Here is a 12,116-nt window from a genome sequence, read left to right as displayed (position 1 = left end):
AAAGAAACTATTAAAGTAGCCTTTACATTTACTCAAGCACTAGTCGGTACCCAACTAGGCCTACAGTTTTGAGGTACTTTTACTTGACTTGATTGTTACAATTTCTTTGATTCTTTGAACTTCTGATTGAATTTGGATTTGGGTCCAAATACTGTGTAGAGCAGGGCTCTTCAACAGGGGGTCCGGGACCCCTAGGGGGTCCTCAGAGTTATTACAGGGGGGCCGCCAAATCTTTGTGTGATATGATTTCTTTCTTCTTCTTTTTTTACATAAACCACTTGAACCCTAACATCCCTTTTCTGAGGAGAACTTTAGCCAAAAATAGCAGATCTACAAGCTCACAACGCCTCGCACTGCGAGGCGTTGTGAGCTTGTAGATCTGCTATTTTTGGCAAAGAGGTTTTGTGTAGAGGGGAAAAAGAGCAGATCAAGTAAAACAATCTGACACACAATTTTATACAATATAGAGGGAGTCCCTGCTTCTTCTTTCTCTCAGCTAGGGGGTCCTTGGCCTGAAAACGTTGAAGACCCCTGGTGTAGAGCCAGGTTACAGCTCTGTGTGCAGATGGGTCCAAACTGGCTTAGGTTTCACTATCACCATAAAGTGTTATTTATTCTTGTAAATGTTTTACTATGACCAGCTAGGACAGGACAGCTTATAGTTTCCATGGATGCACACAACAGCAAAAATAAATAACACTTTGGTATTAAAGTCTCATAATTGTTTGTGCTTTAACTAACTCCCCCTGCCTGCTCCTCACAGTTGGTCTCCTCCTGTCTGATTGACACTGCCACTGATTGGCTACTTGGTTGATTGGCCTGGCCTTATAAACACAGCTGCTCCACCTCAAGTGGACCTTGATTAGGTTCTTGGGAAGAGGAACTGAAGTTCACTTATTGTCCGTCTCTTTAGCAGCTCAACCTTCTTAACCATGGAAGAACGCGTGAACAGGAGAGGATATCATGAGACATTCATCAAGGGTCAACACTTGAAGTTGACAGAGCTGAAAGAGAAAGTTAAAGTCCAAGGCATACCCAACCAATACTTATTCAAAGAGGACATGCCACCCTACCCCCGGCCGGAGTTCAGGTTCACACACCTGCATCATGACACAAATGCACTATGTGAGATCGCACTTGAGGAGGGCTTCCTTGCAGCGTCTGCCACTGAAGAGGTTGAAGAACAGAATCCCAAGGATCCGCACCACATGGACCTGCTCTGGTGGAGCCTCTCTGTCCCGCAGTGGGACATGGGGTCGGCTGAGAAACGTCTTCTGGACAAGACGGAAGAACAAGCCGCCGCACAGCAGCCTTTTCCGGATCGTTTTGCCTCCTCGCCTGCCTTCCTGAACACTTCGAGATACGGCTCGTATCGATTGAACTTCCCCCTGGAGGAGCTACTGGATGCTTACCGCAAGCAGGTAGATAAACACACTACACGTCAGTCTGAGTTGGTAATTGTATTAATGCAGCTATACTTAAACTTACTGCCTACTTAATGCAGCTAGCAGCTTTATTGGGGTGGTGTGACCGCCCCCTATAAGTGAGTTTTGGACACTGACCAATCCTGCACCGTGATTGGCCAATAGTCTACAACGCAGTCTACACCCCTAACCCATTGTTAATGCAAATCGATACTTTTGCAAAGTCAGCCAATCACATTACAGCTAGTGTCATCACCACTAACTGTAATGTGATTGGCTGACTTTGCAAATTCAGGACTGTGATTGGCTAGCGAAACACATGACACATGTGCAGCCCTATGAATAGCAGTATGGACTTAAAAAAAAGTAATTTATCCTTTTTTTTAAGTGAGTCATGTTGTGATGACCACACACCGCCCACTTCACACTGGGTGTGATTTTTTTTTATATGTAATTTATAATAGGGTCTACTGCTGAGCATGCTGTGACCTGTGTTTGTTTTATCTCTTCAGACAGGTAGTAGGCCTAGTGAGGTCTTGCTCATGTCTAATTTCCACACTTCTGTATCATCTTATATGAAGTGTAACTGGGAGTTAGGCTTATGAACCATAGACCACTAGGTTTATGAACAAAAGACAAATAAAGCTTTGTTATGTTGTCTGCCTACGTTCACATAGGCAGCTGTGCACACACACACACACACACACACACACACACACACACACACACACACACACACACACACACACACACACATGGAGAAACAACCTGACACACACACATTTATTAAGGCAGGACCCCCACTCCCACCCACTACCGTATTATCCTAAATGCATAACATACATGGCACAGGCAGCTGACCATATATTGTAATTGAGACATATATCTATCTAATCTCCACCTAACACAATTTCTCCTTCCTTCCTAGATGTGTGTAGGCTCAGAACCAGTTCTGTGTGTGTATGAAACGGTGCTGTACAAACAAGAGGTGTTGTACTCTGTGGTGGTCCATAGCCACTTCTACAACGACATCTTCAACAAGTACCCTCTCCTGGATGACAGCCCACATGCAGTTTGTGCCAACAAGGATGGCCAGTTCATCTGGAGGCGTGTGTGTGTGTGTGTGTGTGTGTGTGTGTGTGTGTGTGTGTGTGTGTGTGTGTGTGTGTGTGTGTGTGTGTGTGTGTGTGTGTGTGTGTGTGTGTGTGTGTGTGTGTGTGTGTGTGTGTGTGTGTGTGTGTGTGTGTGTGTGTGTGAAATCCGTCAATAACGGATGCAAGAGTTAATCGATTTAGTCAATTAAGATAATTGATTTGGTAGCTTGGATTAATAAAGTAGTATAAATGTAGGGACGGCTCCCTCCCGAGTCAATGGGCCCCTGGGCCTAAGAGTACTTCAGGGCCCCCACACCCTCCTAACACACAATGTATGCCAGAACCAGCCTATATTACTTTTATTACACCATTCATGATTGGTATGATTTCTGATTGCTGGTCACCATCAGTGTAAGTTTTCTGTCTCATCTTTGTCATCACGTGCAGCCCTGAGATGAATGTGAACCATGGCTATTTCCCCCCAAAATGTAAAACTATAAAGAATTTGGAAAATTGGGCTGAGGTAGTGTAAAGTAGCCTATACATGATTTGAGCATGCTTGAACATTTGGCATTTAAGGCCTAATATTTCTACAACTGCTACAAAACCTGTTTCATTATGGGCATAAAGTTTAAGCAAGAAGTTGAAGGGTAAATTTAGGTCCGATAATATCCGAAATATGTCAGAAAATATTTATTTTACATTTTGGGAAAATGCAACATTTTTAGGGCAGTGGTTCTGACAGATTCTGCTGTTGGCATCCTCCCAGGTGCTTCTATGTTTATTCCCACTAACACATTGGTTCTCAAAGTGGGGTCCGGGGACCCCCAGGGGTACTTGAGGGGGTTCCAGGGGGTCCCCAGCTAAATGATGGATAGGAACCAAATGGACCCTTATGGGTCTGTAACTCTGAGAGTGTACAAATGGAACCAAATGGACCCGTTTGGTTCCATTTGTACACTCTTAGAGTTAAATTAACATCGATTTTACAATATGAATTGGGGTCCCAGAGATAGAAATGCCATTAAATGGGGGTCCGTAGCCCTAATGCATGTTAAACTCCTTGAAATTAAAATGATTGAGAATCACTGCTAGAGCCGTAAAAATCTTCTCTTATGGGGGTCCCTGGCTTATCTTTTCAAATGGGGGTCCGCGGGCTAATAAGTGTCCATTTGGGGGTCCTTGACATGAAAAGGTTTGAGAACCACTGCACTAACAACAACACTACATCTTTAGGGCAGTGGTGCTGACATTGGCAGAATCTGTCTTGAGAGATTAACCTCAGGCTAGTGCCGTCTGTCTTGCAGGTGCATCGGGTGACTTGTAGGAGTCACTATGGAGCTAGTAGTATGTCCATTTGTACAGGAACATCATCACTCTCTTTCCGTTCTTGTGGCAGGAGTTAATCTATGGTTCCCATCCAGATGTCATTACAAGACATTTTGGTCCAAATAGACCTAGGCATCCCGTATTATGCATCCTGAATAATCACATATTGGGATCTTGTTATTCAGTGTTTGGACATTTCTTAATTTCTTAATTTTGTATAAAAGCACAGATTGTGTGCTGCTTATTTACACAAGCTATGTGAAATAAATAATTGTTTCCACATTTCCTCAAATTTAGATATGTCAACAGTCCTTTATGATAGTTTCCGCCCTTATGTCAATACCAACGTGAATTCATTTTACACTTTGCTCTGTCCCTCTATGTTTTAAACAGGTTCCAGCTGGTTCGTAAGCCATATCAGAACCAAATGGTGGCTCACCTCCTTTCTGAACCTCTGCACAAGTCCTATGTATGGGATCATGTGGCTGTGGCTTTCCACTTGCCAGATTCAGAGGTATGAACTCTCACTTATATTCTGTAATACAAAGCTGAATGGAGGTGATGAGCATTGACATTCTAACATAAATGAATGGAAATCCTGTATGTGATCACGCAGGTCATCCATTTAAATTACTGACTCGTATGAGGATGGACTCATAGATATATGCAAATCCTTCTATGCATGGGAGAGGGCATGAGTTTGCTTAAATCCCTTCTGTTAGTACAACATTATTATAAAGCAGGGTTATTATAGAAAACAACATTTGTAAAAAGAGAAACGATAACTGAAACTGTATTGTGTTTACAAACAAATTAAAATCACAAAATATGAAATGGCTTATAAGCTTGTAGATATGCTATTTTTCTGACCTTGTTGAATCTTCCCCCTGACTACCCCATTACAATAGAAATATTAAAACTAACACTAAAACTAATAATAAACTAAAACTAGCCAACCCACTAAAAACAAACTGAATCTTAATCCACTTGTTACATTGAGCTCTGACTAATTAACCCAATGCAAAGTACATCAGTATTAACTTATTAATATACTACTCTTCTATATTACTAGTCACAAAATAATATAATTATAAACAAATATACAAACTTAGGAAAACTGGAAAACTATATTAGAGAATATATTTGTTGTAGTAAAGGTTGCAACACTCTATTTTGGCCTGTTCTGTTAAATCTCATATTTTGTTATTTTTAGAGGCTGACCTTTGACATGAATCGCCTGAGAAGCTACTTGCGTTTCTGTGAGCCAGGCCATCCCACCGTCTCCCCATCTGACGAGTTTGACAGTTACGAAGACGCTCAGGAGCTGGTTGAGGCGTACTGGCCTTATTACCCCATACCACTTTTTTAATCTTCATGTAATTGGCCCTCACTAATGGTCACAAGATGGCACCATTTACGTCTACTTTCTCTGTGTCTCAGAGGTGGGCTGTGGACAGTTCAGAAATAAAACCTGCCTACCAGTGACCTCACCAATGCCTGGGGATTCCAAGCTAATAGAAACTAGTCTTTTACTGGAAAGATGTCACAGTGTAATATAAGCCATTATCTTGCATCAATAAATAAAATGTTTGAAAGAGTGATAAATGACTAAACCTACCTATTCCCACAGCTCACCTCTGAGACACAGAGCGGGTAGACAGAAATGTGACCCTGCAATAATGACCATGTGAGGACCAATTGTATGAATATGGGTAGGAATTGGAATAACCCAGTATTTTCAGATGCTGATAATACTCTATATAATATAGAGTGATTCATTAATGCCACTCAAGATGAGTACAGTTGTCAGTAATGTTTCTCCACTATATAGCCCACTGTTCTGCAAATTTGCCACTGCATGCTAAATGTGTACTTGTTGTATATGTACTCAAGATTGAGAGATGAATCAGTAAAGTATTGCATACACAACTCTTTAAGTACGTTTTTCATAGATCGCAAACATTGGAAACAAGCTTGAGTAAATGTGTTTCATTACGGTCCACCACTGGTTAATATTACCAGCCTAACCTAAACTGACTATTTTTAGTGATGAGATTATCCAGTCAATGTGACAGAAGCTTTATCATAACAATCTGCATGATGCTTTTTTTTAATTTTACAATGGTGGCTTTCAAGATATTTTTGGGACCATTCCCATTTCTGTTTTTTTTATTGATGGTTACAGTGTAGAGAGCAGGGGTGTATTACCGCACGGGCCCAAGAGCTCAGGGCCCAAAGCCAGAGCTGAGCTGTTATATACATGCATTTCTTGCCAAAGGGCTTAAATGTCAATCAGAGCCCCAAAAGTCCTACTGAAAACTGAAGGAAAAGCCCCATAAGTAAAGTCCCACTAAAAACTGAAGGAAAAGCATATACAAAGTATACATTCACTTTGCAGATGCCACAACAAAGAAACCATCATCATATCTAAGTGCATGTCTTTGTCTTATACCACAAGTTTATCTATAGGACTTTAGAGGGGCATGCCAAAAGCAAGGGCAAAACTGCATTGGAATCTGTAAATTCTGTTTGTGTTAATATGATGTTGGCAAAGCAAAGCAAAGTTTGTTGTTTACCCAGGGTGTCGGACTAAGCACGAAGCTTGTTTCCAGCCGGACCCTGCATGGAAGCCTTGCTCAAGGGCTATTCAGCGGTGATTCATGATTGATGTGATGAATTGGGGAATCGAACTAGGAACCTTCCGGTATCAAGGTCGCCCCTCTAACCACTAGGCCACCACTGCCACTTGGCATGCTGTGTAGTGTAGCCTATCCATGTTGTGTAAATGACCACCAACCCAAAGGTTATTGATACTTCCTATACAGTTATAGTTCATCTTTATTGATCGATTGCTGGTTATCTACCTTTGTGATGCCATGGTTTGTTTATGTTGCTACGTTTTGGGACCGTTTTGTGTGTAGTTTACAAAAGGTTCGCTAGGTGGCGGAGTTTCCCCAAACAAATTCTGTGCATTCAGTCAATACATGCATATATCTATGAATACATGTACATTGTGGGGAAAAAAGCCAGAGATAAATAATTTCTATTTGATTTTTTTCAACACCCCCTGGAAGGCGGAATGAGGTTTGTAAGCTGAACATTCCATAGAGTGCCGAGAGTGTTTATTTTAAGTTAAAAATATTGTTTTTATTGCACTAATGTAAGTTATGTAACCACATTAATGCCATGCCATGATGAATACAAGTTATGAAACAGATGTAGCCTTATAGCCTTAGATCAAGACTCTCTTAGATGTATTTTATCGATTTTGACATTTTTGATAAATATCAAAATCGATAAAATACATCTGCGAGAGTCTTGATCTAAGGCTACAACAGATGTTTTGTCTTTCTACATGTTTGTTTACAAAGGTTAATTTGTACCATTTAAGAAGTATAATATTTGTTAAGTTGAAGCTTATTTTTGGTCATCGGTTTGTTTAATGACTTTATTGTATTTTGTGATACTATAGACTTGATGTTAATACATATTGTGTCATTTTTCTTTTCTATAGTTTTCACGGTGCTCCGGAGAAATAAACCAGCATCTATTTGAAACTCGACTGTCTCATCATTAAACTATCTACCAAGCCGAGGGGCAGTCGCAATAGTTATTGTGGTGTTGACCGCAAGGTAGTGTACCTGTTGGGGGGCCTTTTACCAGTCTGTTGTTTGTTTCATCATCCACCTATAGTAGAGAGACAGGAAAAGGGGATTGAGTTATGAAGAGTGACAGTTTAGGTTTGAAAGTGAAACACTTCCTTGTGCGTCTCTTTTTCTCTCAACCATCAACCATGGAAGAACGTGTGAACAGGAGAGGATGTAAGGAGATCTTCATAAAAGGCCAACACTTAAAGTTGACAGAGCTGAAAGATGAAGTACAAGGCATACCCAACCAGTACTTATTCAAAGAGAACATCCCAGTGATCCCACTCTACCTCCGGCCAGAGTTCCGAGCCAGGTCAAAGAGGAAGGGTAGTGTTTCCTGAAGAGGTGGGTTTTCAGCCTGCGGCGAAAGATGGGCAGTGACTCTGCTGTCCTGACATCAGTGGGAAGTTCATTCACCACTGTGGGGCCAGAACAGAAAAAAGTCGTGACCGTGACACAAATGCACTGTTTGAGATCGCATCTGAAGGTGGTTTCCTTGCACCGTCTGCTAATGAAGAAGATCTTGAACTTGAAGAACAGAATCCAGAATTCCTTCCACTTTTTCTCTCAACTGTCAACCATCAAAGAACGTGTGAACAGGAGAGGATATACAGAGAACTTCATCAGATGCCAACACTTAAAGTTGACAGAGCTGAAAGAAGTCCATGGCATAGACAACCAGTACTTATTCAAAGAGAACATCCCACTCTACCCCAGGCCGGAGTTCCATGTCACTGATCTGAGGCATGACACAAATGCACTGTTTGAGATCGGATCCGAAGGAGGTTTCTTTGCACCGTCTGCTATTAAAGCGGTTAAAGAACAGAATTCTAAGGATCCAAACCACATGGACCTGCTCTGGTGGAGCGCCTCTGTGCATCAGTCAGACATTGAATCGGCTGAGAAACGTCTGCTGGATGACAAATATCCTGGATGGAGGACAGGACCGAGGAAAAGGCAGGTGCCTTTTCTGAAGCGGTTTGCCACCTCGCCTGCCTTCCTGGACAGTTCAAGATACGGCTCGCATCGATTTACTTTCCCCCTGGAGGAGCTACTGGGAGAATACCGCAAGCAGGTATATAAACGCACACACGTGTCTTGAGTTGATAATTGCAGCTTTTTAACCTATCCTCATATAATTGGTCCTCAGTAATGCTCATTATAAGATTGTGTCTCAGAGGAGGGCTGTGGACGGTTCACAAACCTGCCTACCGACGTTGGTAGGCAAGTTTGTCTTCAGTTTGTGAACTGTCATTTAAAACAAGACTTTATTAACTGTATTTTTAATTATTCTTATCGATGCATGCTATTTCCTGGAAGAGACTGGCTGTAGTTTCTATGGGCTTGGAATCCCCATCGATGTCATTGGTAGGCAGGTTTCTGAACTGTTCTTAACCCACCAATGAGACGCAGAGTGAGTAGATGGAAATAGTGCCTTTTATAATGAGCATTAGTGAGGACCAATTATATTACATTACATTACATTACAGTCATTTAGCAGACGCTTTTATCCAAAGCGACTTACAATAAGTGCAATCAACAAAGGTAGGGAACGAAAGCTACTAATCACCAGAGGTTATAAGTGCATTTTCTGTAATAACAAGCAACCAAGAGCATAGCTAGCGCTAAGGTAAAAGTGCAATATATCAGCTACCTATTTCCTTAAACAGATGAGACAAAATAGCTAAATCAAATGAGCAGGAGCTAAAAACAAATAATTGTATTGACTAAACAAGATCCAATAAACAATTCAACAATAAAACAAGCATTCGGACAAGGACATCTAGTATAGGTTTATGTGTAGGCAATCTGAGTCAGTAAATGACATCATCACTGTCATAAGGGATGCGCAGTTCTGTCAGGTTCTCCTCTAGACTGTGGAACCATTTGGCGCATATGTTTGTGTGTTAGAAAATGAACATTGTAGATTCTTCTTTTTCTGTTATTTTATTGTCTTTTTTAAAATTGTGATATGGATCTCCCTTGGGTCTGAAATAAATTCAAATTATTGAATTAAATTGAATTGATAATTGGTCATCACTGGGTCAAGAAATTGACCCAGAGACACGGAAATAAAATATTAATTCATTCATTCATTCATTCACCATTGTTCTTACTAAAATAAAAATAAAATAATAATCTATCTCTCTCCACTAAACACATTTTCTCCTTCTAGATATGCGGAGGCTCAGAACCAGTTCTGCGTATCTATGAAACAGTGCTGTACAAACAGGAGGTGATGTACTCTGTGGTGGTCCATAGCCTCTACAACAACATCTTCAACAAGTACCCTCGGCTGGATGACAGCCCACATGCAGTTTGTGCCTACAAGGATGGCCAGATCATCTGGAGACCTGAGGCCATGTGTAAGACACACAGGTACTGTGTGTGTGTGTGTGTGTGTGTGTGTGTGTGTGTGTGTGTGTGTGTGTGTGTGTGTGTGTGTGTGTGTGTGTGTGTGTGTGTGTGTGTGTGTGTGTGTGTGTGTGTGTGTGACCCATCACGCTATCCATGCAAATGAATAATGTTACACTTTCCTCTCTCCCTATCTATATGAAACAGTTTCCAGCTGGTTTATTGGCCAGATCAGAAGCAAATGGTGGCTCACCTCCTTCATACACCTCCGCACCAGTACTATGTATGGGACCACGTGGCTGTGGCTTTCCACTTGCCAGATGGAAAGGTATGAAGTCTCATTCTCTCCGCCAGGCCAGACGGCCGGCAATCTGGGAACCCTTAAGCAAAAAAAAAAAGATAAATCTGTCTTGAGAGATTAGATGGTCGGAGGCTATATTTGTCTCCGCCAGGCCGAAAGGCATGGCGAGAGAGTATGTTTTACCCTCTGTCCGTCCGTCCGTGTGTCCGTCCGTCCGTCCTGTCCGTCTGTTAGCAACTAATCTCTGGCACCGTTGGCCCGGCCGCTGCGAAACTGTGCACGCACACTCCCTGGATGCCAATTCAGAACCTCTGGCCCAATTTTTTCAGATAAGCCTGTTATAGCGCCACCAGGAGGCCGATATGTGCAAAACACATTTATTGATACTACTCCTACAGATTTTGTCCAAACATCACACAAATTGGTACACAGTATCTCTATAGGCATGTGATCAACACGGATTTATCCGATTTCCCATATTCCATCCTGATTGCCTAAGATTGGCTTCCAAAGTTTGTATGATTGGTCCGTTTTGAACAAAATGCCTCAAATCATGAACGCAGCTTGCGATCCGTGAAATTTCACATGCACATTTCTATTAGGCCACGGAAGAAATGCCACCCTTTTCACATTGGCCTGTTATAGCGCCACCAGCAGGTCTAATTTTGCAAAACTCATTTTTGGAACAAAATGCCTCAAATCATGAATGCAGTGTCCGATTGCAGTGAAAAGCCCTTGAACAAATGGCACCCTTTTCACATTGGCCTATTATAGCGCCACCAGGAGGCCACAATAACCTACCTGACCTGGCGGAGACCTGTGCTCCGAGGAGCACTTTTTCTAGTTTAACTTGTGTCCATCCGTCCGTGTGTCTGTGAGCAGCTAATCTCCGGCAACGTTTGACCAATTGCCATGAAACATGGCACGCACACTCCCAGTAGGCCAAGGAAGAACCTCCACCCAAAATGTTTCAGATCAGAATTCTCATATGCCATTCCGATTGGCTACTATTGGCTTCCAAAGTTTGCGGGAGTGGCCCGTTTTGTACAAAATGCCACAAATCATGAACGCAGCACCCGATCGCCATGACACTTTGCACCTACATACACTCCCAGTAGGCCATGGAAGAACCTCCACCCAAAATATTTAAAATCGGCTTCATGTTTTCACGTTTTGGTCTATAACAATTGAACTGTAGGTCGTACAATCAAATTATTTTTTATATGAATTCCTTGGATCGTGACATATGCCAGATTACAGCACACAGTTCCATGCATGGGAGAGAGCATACAAAATATGCCTCATGGAATTCCTTGCGTTTTCTTAAATCCCCTGTCTGTTAGTATTACATTAGTATAGATACTTATGGTTGTATATTGACATCATATATCCAATCACTTTATCCAATGATATCAAAGATGTCTTCATCTATGTTACATTGTGCTCGGTTATAAGGTTACCTCACTTACCTGACCCAATTTACCCTAATTTCTCCAATACAGGACGACTAATCAGTTGGTAGTTAGTATTAACTTGAGCTAGAAATAATATAATTACAAATATATGAACTTAAACAAGGAAAACGGTACAGATAATATAATTGTCGGAGTGAAGTTTGAAACACCTTTGTCATATTCCGTTAAATGTAATGTATTTTATTTTGTTTCTTAGAGGCTGAACTTTGACAAGAATCGTCTGAGAGACCATGACGTCTTGAGTTGCTGTGAGCCAGGCGATTTCACCCTCAACCCGCATCAGTATTAAGGATTCCACTCCACTTAAAGGGTAAGACCACTTTGGTAGAGGTCTGGGTTGTGTAGTTACCTTGCCATGATGTAACTCCAAAGGTGGGCAAGAAATAAAAAAGAATTGCTCCATTGATTAGAAATTGATAATTCAAAATGTGTGAGATTCAACAATAAAGTATTGAACACACAACTCCTGCTCATGTCAGTCTGAAGTTTTT

General features: G+C 41.5%; 1 protein-coding gene across 1 annotated transcript; it reads left to right on the top strand.

Moving 5' to 3' along the window:
- Positions 1 to 8,005: 8,005 nt before the first annotated feature.
- LOC311064348 (uncharacterized protein) lies at positions 8,006 to 11,914 on the top strand (the record flags this gene model as incomplete). The annotated part of the gene is made up of 4 exons (XM_084084180.1): positions 8,006 to 8,569; positions 9,671 to 9,873; positions 10,057 to 10,177; positions 11,822 to 11,914. 4 exons carry the CDS (start codon positions 8,006 to 8,008, stop codon positions 11,912 to 11,914), a joined length of 981 nt encoding a protein of 326 aa, XP_083940306.1.
- Between the last annotated feature and the right edge of the window lie 202 nt (positions 11,915 to 12,116).

This window comes from Gymnoscopelus microlampas (assembly GCF_963454915.1).
Source record: "Gymnoscopelus microlampas genome assembly, chromosome: 2".
NCBI lineage: Eukaryota > Metazoa > Chordata > Actinopteri > Myctophiformes > Myctophidae > Gymnoscopelus > Gymnoscopelus microlampas.
Note: the sequence above shows the minus strand (reverse complement) of the source record. Positions and strands in the feature narration are given on the sequence as shown.